Source organism: Callithrix jacchus, chromosome 12 (assembly GCF_049354715.1).
Source record: "Callithrix jacchus isolate 240 chromosome 12, calJac240_pri, whole genome shotgun sequence".
NCBI classification, from domain to species: Eukaryota; Metazoa; Chordata; class Mammalia; order Primates; family Cebidae; genus Callithrix; species Callithrix jacchus.
In genome coordinates this window covers 85,553,657-85,570,721 of record NC_133513.1, presented here as the reverse complement: position 1 = coordinate 85,570,721, position 17,065 = coordinate 85,553,657, and the positions used below count along the sequence as shown (strand labels likewise).

Here is a 17,065-nt window from a genome sequence, read left to right as displayed (position 1 = left end):
AAGATCAACAAAATTGACAAACCTTTAGTGAGAATAATCAAGGGGAAAAAAAAGACTCAAACCACTAAATTCAAGAACAAAAGGGAGGACATTACAGAAATAAAAATAATAAAAAGTTATGAACAATTTTATGTCAACAACAAAAATAATCTAAATGAAACAGAACAAATTCCTAGAAAGACACAAACTATCAAAACTAACTCAAGAAAAATAGAAAATCTGAGTACACCTGTAATAAGTAATGGAACAGAATGAGTAATCAAAAACCTCCCAACAAAGAAAAGGCACATGACTTTACTGGAAAATTCTACCATATATTTAAAGAATTAACATTAATCATTCACAAACTCTTCCAGACATGGAAGAAAAGGGAACACTTCCTAACTCACTCTATGAGGCCAGTGTTACCCTGATACCAAAGCCAGATAAAGACATCACCAAAAAAAAGATAATTACAGAGCTGGGCATGGTGGCACATGCCTATAGTTCCAGCTACTCAGGAGGATGAGGTGGGAGAACTGCATGAGCTCAGGACTTCAAGACCAGCCTGGGCAATACAGCAAGATCCTGTCTCAAACATAAATTTAAAAAAATGTTTTTCACGCCAGGCACAGTGGTTCATGCCTATAATCCCAGCTACTCAAGAGGCTAAGGTAGGAGAACTGCTTGAGGCCAGAAGTACAAAATCAGTCTGGGCAACACAGTCAGATTTGTCTCTAAAAAAAATTACAGAAATCTCTCATGAATATAGATGTAGAAATGCTCAATAAAATACTGGCAAACCAAATCCAACAGTATATTAAGAGGATTATACACTAAGGCCAAATAAGATTTATCCTAGGTATGAAAGGGCAATTAAACGTGAGAAAATCAATCAATGTAATACACCACATGAATAGAATAAAGGGGGAAAAACCCAAATATTCATCTCAGTTGAGGGAACACCAACTCATTCTATGAGGTATCATTCTCATATCAAAGACATCACACAAAAAAAAACACAACAGATCAAAATCTCTTATGAATATACATGCAAAAATCCTCAACGAAATACTAGCAAACAGAATCCAGCAACATATAAAAACAACTATACATTATGCACTATGACCAAGATTTATTCCATGAATACAAAGTTGGTTTACATCTGATAATTACTGTATCATACCATATCAAAAGAGTAAGGGACAAAAAATACATGATCACCCCAATAGATACAGAAAAGGCATCTGATAAAATTCAACACCCCTTCATAATAAAAGCTAAGAGAACTCCTCAACCTGATAAACAACATTTATGGAATTCCCACAGTAGTGTATGAGAGTGTCAGTTGTTCTACATCCTTACCAATTCACAGTATAGTCAGTCTTTTTAATTTTAGACATTCCAGTAGTGTAATGGTTTAACATTTTGATTTGCATTCTTGTAACAACATCCCATAACTTCACATGGGTTTACTTGCCCTTGGTGTACCTTCTTTTATTAAGTGCTTACCTGTTAAAATTACTTACTCTTTTTTTTTTTTTTTTGAGACAGAGTCTTGCTCTGTTGCCAGGCTGCGGTGCAGTGGCACAATCTCGGCTCACTGCAACATTTGCCTCCCAGGTTCAAGAAATTCTCCTGCCTCAGTCTCCTGAGTAGCTGGGATTACAGATGCCCACTGAGATGCCCAGCTAATTTTTGTATTTTTAGTAGAGACATGGTTTCACCATGTTGGCCAAGATGGTCTTGAGCTCTTGACCTTGTGATCCGCCCACCTCAGCCTCCGAAAGTGCTGGGATTACAGGCATGAGCCACCACACCAGGTCTCATTTTTAAATTGAGTTGTTTTATTATTATTCAGTCTCAAAGACTTCCTTTATACATTCTAGACACAATTTATTTATGGGATATGCAACTTGCCAATATTTTCTGCCAGTCTGTGGCTTACCTCTTTTTTTCCTTTTCTGTTTGCTTTTGTTTTGGTTTTCTTTTTGAGACAGGGTCTCACACTGTTGCCCAGACTGGATGGAGTGCAGTGGCATGATCACGGCTCACTGCAGCATCAAAAGATTCTTCAAAGACTAGATAGTCTCAATTCTGTTCCAATAAATATAGTCCAATTTATCAACTTTTTTCTTTTCTGTATTACACTTTCAGAAATAGTATCTAAGACATCTTGGCCTATCTTAAAGTCACAAAGATTTCCTCCCGTATTTTCTAGGAGTCATATGGTTTTGCATTTTACATTTAGGTCTTGGGTTCATTTTGAGTTAATTCCTAAATATGGTGCAAAACATGGATCAAAGCTCATTACTTTGCATGAGGATATCCAATTTTTCCACCACCGTTACTAAAAGACTATCTCTTTCTACTGAATTGCCTTTTCATCTTTTTTGAAAATCAACTATGTGTCAATCTATTTATGTGATTTCTATTAACTTTCACAGATTCATCTGTCTATCTTGATGCTAGTACCACACTGTCTTAATTTCTGCAGCTTTGTAATAAACCTTAAAATCACGTAGTATAGGTCCTGCAACTCCAACTCTGTTCATCTTTTTCCAAGTTCATTTGGCTATTCTAGGTTCTTTACATTTCTATATGAAATTTAGAATCAGCCTTTCAATTTCTATAAATTTCCATCCTCGTGGGATTTTGATTCAGATTGTCTTGAATATCTAGACTAAGTTGATGAAAACTGACATCTTAACAATACTGTCTTCCAATCCACGAATAATGCATGTGTCCACATTATTTAGTTCACTATCAGCAATATTATTTACATCAGCAATGTTTTGTAGTTTTCACATACAATCTTTCATATCTTTAGTCAGATTTATCCTAAGTATTTCATATTTTTGATACTATCAATTTTTAAATTTCAATTTCTGATTGTTGCTAGTATAGAGAAACACAATTAGTTTTTGTATATCAATCTGATTCGTATAATCTTGCTAAACTCACTTACCAGTTCTGGTAGCTTTCTGGTACATTCCATAGGATTTTCTATACAGATGATCATATAGTCTACAAATGAAGATGATTTTCCAAACTAGATGCTTTTTTTTAATGGCCTTATTATACTGGCCTTATATTTAACACTCTAGTACAGTGTTGAATAGAAGTGGTGAGAATGAATATCCTTACCTCATTCCTGATTTTAGAGGAAAAGCATTCAATCTTTACCATTAAGTACAATTTAGCTATAGATTTTCATAGATGAGCTGTTTCAAGCTGAGGAATTTCCATTACTAGTTTCTGAGGGTTTTTAAATTCGGAGTTAATGTTTGACTTTGTCTATGCTTTCTCTGCATCTATAATCATACAACTTTTCTTTGTTTAATATGGTGAACAATATATTACACTGATTGATTTTTCAAATGTTAAGCGAGCATACTTTCTTGAAATAAACCCCATTTGATCATGATATATTCTTTATATACATATATACACACACATATATACATATATAGAATATATTCTTACGTAGAAGTATTTTATACTTCTAAATCCATATATATGGACTTAATTCTCTAAAATTTTGTAAAATCTGTGTGTATGAGGAATAATGATTCACAGTTTCCTTTTCTAGTTATGTTTTCCTTTCTTTCTTTAGTTTTGGTATCAGGTTAATGTTGACCTCAAATGAGTTGGGAAGCATTCCCTCCTCTTCAATTTTCCCTAAGAGTTTTTGTTGAATTGGCATTAATTCTTCCTTAAAGGTTGTAGAATTCACCAGTAAAGCTATCTGGGCCTAAAGTTTCCTTTTGGGGAAGGCTTTTAACAGCAAAATTCCCTTTCTTTAATTAATACAGGGCTATTCAGCTAACTATTTCTTCTTAAGTAAGCTTTGATAGTTTCTATCTTTCAACTAATTTGTCCATGTCTGCTAAGTTGTCAGATGTATGGGCATGAAGTTGTTCATATCATTTTTTTTTTTTTGAGATGGGGTCTCACTCTGTTGCCCAGGCTGGAGTGAAGTGGCACAATCTCAGCTCTCTACAGTCTCCATGGCCCAAGCTCTGAGCAATTCTCCCACCTCAGCCTCCCGAGTAGCTGGGACCACAGGCACACACCACCATCCTTGGCTAATTTTCTTATTTGTAGAGACAAGGTCTCATTATGTTGCCCAGGCTGGCCTTGAACGCCTGGACTCAAGCAATCCTCCTGCTTCAGCCTCCCAAAGTGCTGGGATTACAGGCATGAGCCACTGCATTCAGCCTATTCATAATATGTCTTAATCTTTTTTAACATCTATAGTATCTATAGTTATGTAACCTCTCTTATTCCTGTTTTTCTGTTTGGTTGGTTGTTTTTGTTTTGTTTTTTGTTTTTGAGATGGTGTCTTGCTCTGTCACCCAGGCTTGAGTGCAGTGACACAATCTCAACTCACTACAACCTCTGCCTCCCAGGTTCAAGCGATTCTTTCTTCAGTAGAGACAGGGTTTTACCACATTGGCCAAGCTGGTCTCAAACTCCTGACCTCAAGTAATCCACCTGCCTTGGCCTCCCAAAGTGCTGGGATTACAGGTGTGAGCCACTGCGCCTGGTCCTGTTATTTTTAATGTCTATCTTCTCCCTTTTTACCCCTAAAGGTTTATCAATTATACGATCCCCTCAAAGATCCAGTTTTGAGTTTCACTGATTTTCTGTTTTTGTCTCACTGAATTCCACTCCAATCTTTACCATCTCCTTTCTTCCTCTCTTCTGAATTTTATTTGCTCTTCTTTTCCTAGTTGCTTAAGTTTGAAGCTGAAGCCACTCTTTTCTAGTAGAGGTGTTTGGTACTATAAACTTCTAAGTATTTCTTTAGCCTGCATTCACAAATGTTATGTGGTATTTTCATTTTACTCAGTCTAATTTCTCTTTTGATTTCTTTTTTGTGTGTTATTCAATTACCACATATTTGGGAATTTTCCAGATAGGTTTTTTTTTAAACTATTGATTCTTAATATACTTCTGTTGTGGTCAAAGAACCAAGTTATATGTCAGGGCCTGTGGAAAGTTCATCACATGCTTCTCAGGAAAAGGTCAGGCTTTTTCTGAAAAATCCTGCCACTAAGAAAAACAATATAAATAAAATGATAAGTCTACAGGACAGCTGAAAGATAATTAGAAAATAACCAAAATTAATCTTAATACTTAAATATTTATGAATAAACTGATGTCTTGGATTTGGTTCAAAATAATCCAAGATGACAGAGAGTAAATAAGGGAAAAGATCAAACAAGACTGGCCAGGGAATGAATTGAAGCCAAGCGACAGTTCATGGTGGCTCATTACACTATTTTACTTTTTTAAACATTTAAAATTTTCCATAATAAATGGTTTTTAAAAATGCAATATTAACACTTCACTTAGTGAAACCTGAAAAACAATAGGGAAAAAATAGCAGTAGCTTAAACAATGTTCAAGAGAAAAGACTGCTAGCAGTACCCTCTATGTGTGCGCATAGAGTCTACTTATAAATTAGATACAAATATATATACATGAGTCACTAGAGTTTGCTAAAGAGAGTGGGTTCCAACAAAATGAGCTAGTTGACACAACTGCCCAGCAAAAGAATAACATTATGAAATATATATTCTGTTCCTGAGTATCCCAAAAAACTCTCAATATATTTCCAAATTTTCTTCTAAGTTAATTTCATCTTTATTCAAGGACACTACCTAACACATTTTCCCAAGATGAAGTACCTCCTTCATAACTAACATTATTTTCACAAATGAACTATCCTAGTAACTTTATCACACACTGCACTGTCAGTTTCAAGATGCAGTGATGAAAACAAAGCTTCCTTTTAATCTGACTTCTTTCATTACCAAGTATACAGTTTATTAAAAGAAATAATTACGTTAGAAAATTAAGGAAATGCACTAATTATGCACTATCAGATCATAGCAGAAACTTTATGTGACAAAAATTAATAACATGCCTACCACATGCTTGGTGTTAGGAATACTGCAGTGAACAAATAAGCAAGGTCTCAAAAGTTCTGAGCTTCCTGGGCATCTGAATACTCTCCCCTCCCCATTCTACAAATAAGGAAACCAAGGTTCAGACAGGTTAAATAATTTCTGTCCATGACTTCACATTTCATCAGCAGCAGGACTAGAGCAAAATAAGAACCCAAGCCTCCTAACTCTTAAGAGCAAGGTGTATTTACGTAACTTGAACTGGCGTACATTCACCAGTCCACAAACTATACAGCACTCTATTTCTAGGAAGCGTATTCTGAAGAAATACTAATGATAAAACATAATGTCTCAAGTTCCCTACGTGAATCATAACTTCATTTATCATTATCATCACTCCAAAACATGAAACCTTATATCTAAAAGGAACTTATTCTTCAAGACAGTGCCTAACCTAACCCATGGCTCAATAAGTGCCTGGTTAATAACATCCTACTGAGACAGCAGGTATTCAGTCTGGCATGGAATATGTATTACCAAATACTATTCTTTTATTTTATTTATTTACTTATTTATTTACTTTTTTGAGACAGAGTCTCGCTCTGTCGCCCAGACTGGAGTGCAGCGGCTTGATCTCCACTCACTGCAACCTCCACCTCCCGGGTTCAAGTGATTCTCCTGCCTCACCCTCCCAAGAAGCTGGGACTACAGGTGCGTGCCACCACGCCGGGCTAAATTTTTGTATTTTTAGTAGAGACGGGGTTTCACCGTGTTCGCCGGGATGGTCTTGTTGATCTCTTGCCCTTGTGATCCGCCCGCCCCAGCATCCCAAAGTGCTGGGACTACAGGCATCAGCCATCGCGCCCGACCACCTAGAACTATTCTTAAAGGGAATGGGGAGGAACTCGATTTAAAATAAACAGAAAAATTAATGCAATTTTAATGAAATGTTGGTAAATAAGTAAAAGCTGTTCTGCCTCCAAAGCTTAGATCTGGCGAGCGCAGGGTCACCCCAGCGTGTTCCCGAGAAGTAAGCAGCTCCTCCCCTCCAGCCCACGCTCTCTCCTCGCCCGCCCACTCCGGCCGCGCGGGCGAGCAGTGGGAAAGGGGGCCGGCGTCTCCCGCTCAATTTCAATTATCCCACACCCGCAGCAGCCAGGCGCGGCAGGCTTTCCATCCGCTCGCGACGTGGCACCTCGGTTACGCCGGGTGCCGGCGGTCGACCCTCGCCCCTGGCACGCCGGCGGCCCAGCAGCCCTCATCCCTGCCACGAGCGCGACGGGGGCAGGTCCCAGGAGTGTCCTCGGGCCCCGGGGGCCGCAGCCGGGCGGAGAACGCCGCGACGCACCGCGGCGCCCGGGGTTAAAGACGCTGCGGCAGCCACACCCACCGGCTCTGGGTGACAGTCCCAGAGGCGGAGGGAGGCCGCGCCGACAGGTGCAGCCACCTTCTCTGTCCCGCCCGGGTCCCGGGTCTGGTTCCGCCACCCGCGAGCGCCCCCGTCTGCCCCCGCGCGCACCACCTGTCGGGGAGCTTTGCGCGCGGCCGGAGGCGGATGCCCCGCCCGGCTCCTGAGGAGCGTCCGGCGCGGGGCGGGAGGTCGAAATCCCAGAGGGCATGAGATCTTTACCGGAGGGTGGGCCCCACGCAGGCGGTGTCGGTGCTCTCGATCTCCTGCAAGATCCGCTCGTGCTCGGGGACGGTGCCCAGACCCTCGCTGCTCTCCGCCATTTTGGCTGGAAGCTGAGGAGCCGGCGAGGCGCGGCGCCGCGGGAAAGACGGGGGCGAGCGCCAGGTGGCGCGAGCGCAGAGGGGCGGGGCGGGGCGGGGCGCGCGGGCGGGCGGCGCGGGGGCGCGCGGAACGCCGGGTGGGAGGCGCGGGATTCTGCTCTTGCCCTCGCACCTGCCGGAGTGCGCGGGGGCTGCGGGTGGCCGCCCGGTACCCAACTGGCTCCTGCCCTCCCTCGCGACTCGCCCCTCCTGGACGTCTAGTGCTCAGCCTTTGGGATTTAACATATATTCTTGTCTTCCGTGTGTGCCAGACCCTGTGTCACGCGCTGGGGATACCGTAGTAATCAGCAAGATGGACAATCAGAGCATCACCCTGCATCTGTAATAAGATCCTCAGGGACGTTTAACAAGGGCCTGATGTGTACTCCGGGTGGTGGGGAGTCAGAGAAAGGAAAACATGCACTCTCGAAAAGCAAAATCGCGTGATACTAAGATTTATTTTAGTCATAGTAACCCATGCCAGAGCAAACTGTGTCCCCAAACCATTGCCTGGCCTCTGTGCCCGTAAGCTGCTGGCACTGAAGTGGCTTGCACAGTGGAAAAAAGAAAAAAAAAGATTTATTTTAGGAACAAATAAGGATCCCAGTTGACCATGAAGACTTCTCTAGGTGGATTCATGTGCCCGCCTGCAAAAGTCCACAGAGGCCAATGAACTTGGAAATAAATTGTAAGAGCCAGAAAAATTAAATTATGAGAAGTTAAGACACTTGATGGCAAAGATTAAAAAATTAAAACTATTTTTTTAAAAATTAAAAAGCCCAGGACGATGTGTAATTCATACCAAAGTCCCTGAACCCAAGTGCCCCCAGGTCAGGGTAGCTGGGTTGGGGAAGGGTGAGAGCTCTCGAAAGGGCATTAGCGGCAGGGAGGTCATAGAGAGAGGCAGGAAGCCTTGGACAAAGGTATCAGTGTAGAAAAAAGTGCTGCTTAATGACATGTTTGTGGGATGCTAAGTAAACCAGTTTGTCACGATCAAAGCAGGAAAGAAGGAAGATTAAACAGGAACAGAATGCAAACCTAGCCTGAGGAACAACTTCTTTCTGGTCTCCATTAATCTAGGGCTTTGAAAAGCTTCCCTTTGAGTCAACCAATCTCTTTATCCAGCTGTGTAACTCACTCGCCCTCAGTGAGCTTTTACTTGAAACCTACCTCCAGTCTCCTCCTCACAAAAATCTTTGGAGGTGGTATTGTATAATTGTTAAGAGCATGAGCTCTGAAGACCAGTGTCTGAAGACATTAATTCTTGAATTAATATCACTTGACAGCTGTGTGACATTGAACAAGAACCTTTATATATGTCAGTTAAATGGCTGAAAACGACAATAGCAGTTTCTACCTCATATTGCTGTCCCATGGTGTATGAGTTCTCCACTGTTGCTATAACAAATCACCACAAATTGAGTAACTTAAAATGACTCAGACGTATTATCTTACAGTTTTGTACGTTAGAAGTCTCTCATAGGTCTCACTGGGCTAAAATCAAGGCGGCATCATGTTTGTGCTTTTAGCTAGAGACTCCATGGAAGAATTTGTTTCCTTTCGTTTTCCTCTAGAGGCCACCCACATTCCTTGGCTCGTGGCCCCCTTCCTCCATCTTCAAAGCTAGCAGCATTACATCTCTCTGACCATTCTTCTGTCGTCACATCTTCCTCTGACTCTGACCTAGGCTGGAAAAGATTCTGTTTTTAAGGACCCATATGATTAGAGTGGACCCAACAATTTAATCCAGGATAATCTTCCATCTCAGGATCCTAAACCTTAGTCACATATGCAATATCCCCTTTGTCATGTAAAATAACATATTCACAGTTTCCAGGGATTAGAATGTGAGCACCAGTGGGAGCCACTGCTTACCAAATTTAGGAAGGGCCCTATAAAACATTGCTGATGCCCTCCCTCCTATTATTCTGTAATCTTCAGAACAATGGATTCTGGCTACGCGTATCCACTGAGCTAAGATAGTCTTCCATTTCCTGCAGAGAGACCTAGCTTTTCATTCTCTTTGTGGGAAGGGATAAAATTTGTCTTCACTTTTTATGTTTCAGTTTCAATTTTCCAATGGTTCTTTTCCCCTCTCAAGAACTTATCTTAGGTCAAGACAGTGGCTCACACCTATAATTCCAGAGCTTTGGGAGGCTGAAGCGGGAAGATCGCTTGAGCCCAGGAGTTCAAGGCTGCAGTAAACTGTGATAGTGAGCAAGATGAGGAGAGCAGGGCATGGGGCACAGGCCAGCTTCCTATTTGACAGATGTCTCCAGCTGGGGCATTACTTTCCTGATCATTCCTTACCCAGAACTTTCCCCCTTTTCTTCACCAGTCCTGATACCTTTTATTCCAAAGCCAGCTCCAAATGCCCCTGCTCTGGGAAACCAACCCCACTTAGGCACTCCTCAGGCCAGGCCTGTTTCAACACCCGCCCTTAGAGATTACTTCAACATAAACAGCAGTGTCTTCCCCGAAATTCAAAAGAAGTTGGAAGGAAGTCCATTTACCACTTCTCCTTCTGAAACAGCTTTTGCTGGTTCCCTCTGAGACATCTGACAGTTCCATGAGTACCTGGAGGTTTTTGCTAAGAATTCAAAGCTGAATGTCCTGAATAATTGTTTATTTTAATCATGGACATAGATATATCAAATATATAAATGTGGGATGGGGGAAGCCTATTCAAGGGAGAAATGATTTTCTTTTTTTTTACTTTTTCCTTTTTTTTTTTTTTTTTTTTGAGATGGGGTCTCTCTCTGTTGCCCAGGCTGGAGTACAGTAGCACGATCTCAGCTCACTGCAACCTCTGCCTCCCAGGTTCAAGCAATTCTCTTGCCTCAGCCTCCTGAGTAGCTGGGATTACAGGTGCAAGCCACTATGTCCAGCTAACTTTTGTATTTTTAGTAGGGATGGGCTTTTGCCATGTTGGCCAGGCTGGTCTCACACTCCCTTCCTCAGGTGATCGCAACGGCCTCCGAAGTGCTGGGATTATAGGCATGAGCCACCGCACCCAGCCCCAAGGAGTGAATGATTTCATGTCTGCCATGAGAAGGTTGCAGAGTAGTAGGGTACACACAGGCAGATTGCACGTGCATGTGGAATTACTTTTTGGCCATGGATATTGACTTCCAGAGATCAATCCAAATTCTCTCTTTAGGACTCCTAGAAGAAGAAAGATATACGAGGAAGACCGGCAGGGCAGGAGATGCATTTTGTATCCAGTATAAAACTAATTTTGGCAAAGTAAGAATTTGACTTGTAAATGAACTCTTAGTCATTAGGAACTTAACTTCATGCCATTTGTCTACAGACTAATGACCTGTCTTGGGAAAGCTCCTCCCTCAGAACGAGATGGTAGAGTGCAACTGCCCTAGTCTGGTGTTTAACTACTTGAGTTCAAATTCCAACTCATCTCTTACTAGATGTTAGGCTTCAGGGCATTACTTAACTTCTGTAAGCCTCAGCTTCATCAAGTGTGAATTAAAGACAGTAAGAATCCCCAGCTCGCCAAATTGTGTGAGGATTAAAGAAGATAATATATGTATAATGTTTAGCCTAGCGCTTGTTCAACATTAGCATTGGCAACTAGGATTAATTATCAGGCATTTGCTAGTAAGCCATAGAGCCCAGCATTTTAGCCTCCTCTTTGATAAAATAAAAATAAGAACTAGAAACATAAATGGTCTTTTTTTCTAAAATCAGGTTTTAAAAAAATAACCTATTTTTTAAAATAACTCTCGTATTAGAGTTTTCTGCATGTGGATGTAAACTGCCTGAAATGTTTCCTGCTTTTGTAGAGGGGAAAATAGGAACGTGTCTTTGGGTTGGATTCTTGGTTCCAGACCCACCTTAGTGAACCTTCTGGATCCTGCACTTTTAAGGCAAGCACCTTTCATTGTCCTTGGGAACAGTGCTCACTCATCCTTGGAAGCACATATCATGGTGATGAAGAAATCACTGAATTTGTCTCCATTTCCAGAAACTGCTCCTACGTCAGGCACAGAGACGATGCCTGTATTGTTCACTGCCCAGCCCAGTGCCTTGCATATGGTAGGTGCCCAATTAGTAAGTGAATGATCCACATGCAAATACTTCTCATATTAAGCTTACTGTTGTAAACGCATGTTTTTCAAGGTAGGGTACACAGCTACAAAAAGATTCCCCTCCTCACCCCGGGAACCCTATCATTATCCTCTCAAAACTTGGCTAGTATCATTCGGATGTTTCTTAAAGAGCTTTAGAGCTCTTGTTATAGAATTATAGAACTGTATCAAAATGTAAAGTACAGGCAGTCTTTATACATTGGCTCTGATAAACTAATCCTTCCCTGTGGCTTTTAGCCACTCATTTCAGATGTCCACCGTCACGTTGGCACTCCTCCAGCTTCCGCCTTTTTGGTGTGATGACCCCAAGTGGCCACACTCTGTAAATGCAAGAGAATAAACAAAGCCCAGCTGGTTTGAGGATTTCTGCTGTAAAACCCTGTGCAGGAATTGGCTGTCCCATAAAGATCTCGACCCCACGGTGGAGAACAATAGAAGGAAATTTGAAATTGAAGCCAAATAAAATCAGTTTTTTTTTTCTAAAATACAGGCCAGTCCTCAGAGGAGTTCAAAAGCAACTCGCCCCAGGTTTTTGTTCATTCGACAACTATTTTTATTAAATGTTTGCTAGGTACCGTGTTCTGTGTTAAGCACTCAGACAGGGCTGGCTCTTGGTGTGTGACCTATGCAGTTGCCTTTGGTTCAATACTCTATCATTGCCATCTTGTAATGCTTAATAATTTTTGAACAAGGGAATCTACATTTTCATTTTGCACTGGGCCGCATAAATTATGTGGCTAGCCCTGCCTTCAGAAATATGTCCTCAAAGCCCCCAAAACTAAACATTTTAAAGTCCACTGAACAATTAAAGAAGAATATAATTTTCTCTGGGTTCCATCCTCTCTCTTTCCTTGAAATAACATCCCCACACACACCAATCCCACCGCCACCAGCAGTTTATAAGACAAGCAATCGTCCCTGCTCTCTCCTCTTGCCTTCCTTCTCCTTATTGGTTTTCTTACTCATCATCTTGTTCAAAGCACTCTCTATTCCTTACTCATTCCCTGCTTAGCCTTCCATTCCTGACCTTTGCCCTTTCTCCCTTTCCTCTCACTTGTCCTATTTTTCTCTCTCCTCTTGGCAAAATAGGCTTAGAAATGTAGCTAAAGTAATGAAATAATGGTGATGATGATGCCAGCTGACATTTACTCCCTGGCTACTGTCTATAAAATGGTATCCAAGAACCTTCCTATTCCTTACCCTCTTTATATTCTTCAGAGCACTTATTAACACCTTTTTGTTGGTGTATTTCTGGCTGTCTTCACTAAAATACAAGCTCCTTGTGAGCACAGACCTTCCAGATCTTGATGTTGCTCTATTAGTAGCACCCAGACCACTGCCTGTCACACTGTAGATGTGCCGTTATTATTTATTTACTGAATGAATGAGTGAATGAGCATTGCTATAAATGAGTTATTACATTTCATTAATACATTTCATGCCTAATTCAACTAATCCTTTCAACAGCTCTATTAGTAATTATATATATATATATATTTTGTTGTTGTTGTTGTTGTTGTCAAATCTATTAGTAATTATAAAGGCAGAATCTGAACCCATATCCTTCTGGTTCCAAAGCCCATTCACTTAACCACTAAATAAGCAAAACTGTCTCCCTGGTTGGAATTTTGGTTCCTAAACATAAAAATGTTTTTAAAATTTTCTCTAGTGTTGCAGTGAACATCAAATAGCTAATGATATCATTTAAATGTCCAGCAAAAATTGGGTAACTATACAGCCTACTCTTTTTTTTTTTTTTTTTTTTTTTTGAGTCGGAGTCTTTCTCTGTTGCCCAGGCTGTACTGCAATGGTGTGATCTTGGCTCACTGCAACCTCCACCTCCCAGGTTCAAGCAGTTCTCCTACCTCAGCTTCCCAAGTAGCTGGGACTACCAGGCGCATGCCACCACGCCTGGCTAGTTTTTGTATATTTTAGTAGAGACGGGGTTTCACCATATTGGCCAGCCTGGTCTTGAACTCCTGATCTCATGATCCACCCACCTCAGCCTCCCAAAGTGCTGGGATTACAGGTGTGAGCCACCACGCCCGGCCCAGCCTACTCTCATAAGACATTGCAGGCTTTTCTGAGATGTCATAGATGCAGCAAGCCTCAGTCACAGCTAGGCCCAAATTTATTTCTGAACAGTTTCTCTGGACTCCATTTTTATGTAGCACACTATATTATTCTCATTAGATATTAAAGCAGGTCATGATATTGCATTAGTATAAAATATAACCATTAGTGAATGTGATTTTTTAAATTGACACCTCTCACCCCTGAATATTATGCAACCAAAATAAAATTTACATTACTGTAAGCCAGGCACAGAAACGCAAATACTGCATGATCTCACTTATATGTAGAATCTAAAAAAGTTGAACTCAGAGAAGTCAAGAGCTGAATGGTGGTTACCAGAGGCTAAGGAGAGAGGTAGATGGGAAAAGGACAGATGTTAGTCACAGGCATTCCTCAAAGTCTCAGTGAGACAAGAGATAGAAGCTTTGGTGATCTACTGCACAGAATGGTGACTAATAATAATCATATACTGCATATTTCAAAATTGCTAAAAGTATATTTTTAATGTTCTTACCACAAAAAATAGATGTAAGGTTACAGAGACATTAACTAGCTTGATTTAATCATTCTACAATGTAAACAGACAGTGAAACATCACATTATACCCTATAAATAGGCCGGGCTTGGTGGCACACACCCAGCACTTTAGGAGGCCAAGGCAAGCAGATTGCTAGACTTCAGGAGTTTGAGACCAGCCTGGGCAACATGGCAAAACCTCGTCCCTACAAAAAATACAAAAATCAGCCAGGCGACGTATCACACGCCTGTAGTCCCAGGTACTCAAGAGGCTAAGATGGGTGGATCACTTGAGCCCAGGACACAGAGGCTGCAGTGAGCCAAGATTGTGCCACTGTATTCAAGCCTGAGTGACAGAGCCAGATCCCGCCTCAAAAAGAAAAAAAGTTCTATGCTGTATAAATATAGCGATTATTATTTGTCAAATAACAAAAGTTTTTAAAAATTTGCATAACTCAATATTCCAAACCTGCTCAGAATTTCAAGATGTTACGAGTGATGGTTTACTTCAGGACTCTAAAGTACATATTTATTCATCCTGGAATATCTATCTCAAATGTAAACGACACAATAATCGTCATCACTGATATGTATTACTACTACATGCCAGCCAACTATTATGCTAAGCACCTTATAGACACTAATCATTGGAGACAGGTTTTATTATAATCCCACTTTGTAGTTTCAGAAACGAAAGCCAAAATCATACAAGTATTAAGTGTCCAGTCCAGATTAAAATCTAGACCTTTGATCTTAATGAATATATTTGATAAAATAAGATTTAGTAGAAATCTTACATTTGTAAAGATATAAATAGCAAGAACATTCTAGAACATCCACAGTTAAATTTAACTTTTTGTTAAATTTTGTTTTGTTTTGTTTTTTAGTATGTCATTCTAAGATTTTACAGTATATACAATTTAGGGGTTTTTTTTAAATGTTTTCTTTCCTTTCCTAAAGGCACATTATCTTTATTCCTAAAAACACTAAAGTCAAAGAAATATGATTTCCTGTTTGTTCTTAAACTGATAAAACTTCATGGTCAGCTTTTGGAAAAGTGCCTGAGAGAGTCTGTGAATACAAGTGTAAAACAATTATGTTATCATAAAACAATTACAAAAATTTCTTCTGGTACGTCATCTTGTACAATTCCCTTTTCCTCCTATTTTTCCCAGCCTCCGCAGGGCCTTCTTCAGACATCCACCCCCGCTCCCACAGCCCCCCACCTCTCTGCCTCCCACTAACTTTGCAGTACCCCACAATGTATCCAGGATTTTATCATCTCAGGCTCAGCTACAGCAACAAAACATGCTGTAACTTCTGAACCCAAGTCGCTTCAGACATTGTGACTTCAGGACCTTTCTAAGGGGCTAAAAACACATCTGCAGGACCCCAATGGGCATCATGAGCCCCAGGCTACGTCGAGGTCTGAGTCAGTATCCATGGGAACAGGTCTGATGGGTGAAGCCTGACAGTAGGAAGTTCTAGTGTGAATATGGTAAATAAATGCTACAAACACTGGTACTACCCTATCCTAGGACCATAGCTACCATCACTAATTTATCAGGATCATCCTCAGCATGAAGATTCAGGCAACCATTCCCAATGGAACTGATACGCTCCTTGAAACCTATTGACCATGCTGGTGCAAGGAAGTTGGTAACACTGAGTAAAACAGGGACTAATATTGTTGTTTCCTTGAACATGGCTCCAGACAGCCATTAAGTGTCTAAGGGACAGGCATGTCCCCTAGCGGAAGGAGCTGGCAAGGAGCCAGGTACATCTACACCAAATGGAGAGGCTAGAGTGAAAATCAGGAAACCTAATGAGAACATCCATTGGAAATTAGCCTATAGTTGCAGCGTAATGAAAACAATGATGCCCAGGGCAAAAGGATTAGGGCAGCAAAACGAATTCCAGACTCTCCCTACTAGTAAGTTTCAGCCTATCTTGGCTCACTGCAACCTCCACCTACTAAGTTCAAGTGATTCTTCTGCTTCAGCCTCCCAAGTAGCTGTGACTACAGACTTGCACCACTACAATCAGCCAATTTTTGTATTTTTTAGTAGAAATGGAGTTTCACCATGTTGGCCAGGCTGGTCTTCAACTCCTGACCTCAAGTGATATGCCGGCTTCAGCCTCTCAAAGTGCTAGGTTTAAAGGCATGAGCCACCATGCCCAGCCTAGGTAGAGGATTTTGAATGCCCAAAGCTAAAACATGCAGGGACAACACAGGCACTAACAGTAGGCCTGCCTTTACATTTCTTCCTTTTTTCTTAAATTCATTCACCATCTGCATGGCTAACATCAAATTCCTCTTTTCCACCCTGGTAAGTTCTTCCCCAATTCAAACTCTATAGTTGTCTGAGATGACTTTAATGGATGTTTCATTGGCAACACAAATAAACCACCGGAACAGCATAGAGTCTCCACTCTCCCCGAAACTATCTTTCCTTCAAACTTGAAAACAAATGCAAGACCTCAGAATCATCTGATTCTTGTCCACTGTTTCAAAAAGAAGGCCAAAGGAGCCAATACAAGGGCTTATTGGGAAAGTCAGGCAGGAAACGAGCTGGACCATCTGGGAGAAGCTTCCCCTAGGAGTAGCCATGTGTAAAGTCAGGAAGTGGGAAGAATGCAGCCTAATGGGGTGAAAGGCATTATAGGCCATTGACAATGACTCCCGCTCCCCACGACCCACTC

The 17,065-nt window shown here is 41.2% G+C and overlaps 1 protein-coding gene and 1 pseudogene across 28 annotated transcripts in view; one reads left to right on the top strand and one right to left on the bottom strand.

Moving 5' to 3' along the window:
* EXOC6 (exocyst complex component 6) overlaps positions 1 to 17,065 on the bottom strand; it is a 364,881-nt gene that overhangs the window by 225,416 nt on the left and 122,400 nt on the right. For 8 of the 28 annotated variants that reach the window (XR_013525007.1, XM_035268485.3, XM_078346054.1 and 5 more), the window contains exon 1: positions 7,525 to 7,680. The exons of 15 other annotated variants lie outside the window; for them this stretch is intronic. Coding sequence is in view for 4 of the 13 variants with exons in the window: in XM_035268484.3 (XP_035124375.1) it covers positions 7,525 to 7,625 (101 nt within the window). In the remaining 9 variants the exon portion in view is untranslated. 5 more of the 28 variants (XM_078346051.1, XM_078346055.1, XM_078346058.1 and 2 more) reach the window with 2 other exon arrangements.
* LOC118146574 (small nucleolar RNA SNORA42/SNORA80 family) lies at positions 8,106 to 8,223 on the top strand (annotated as a pseudogene).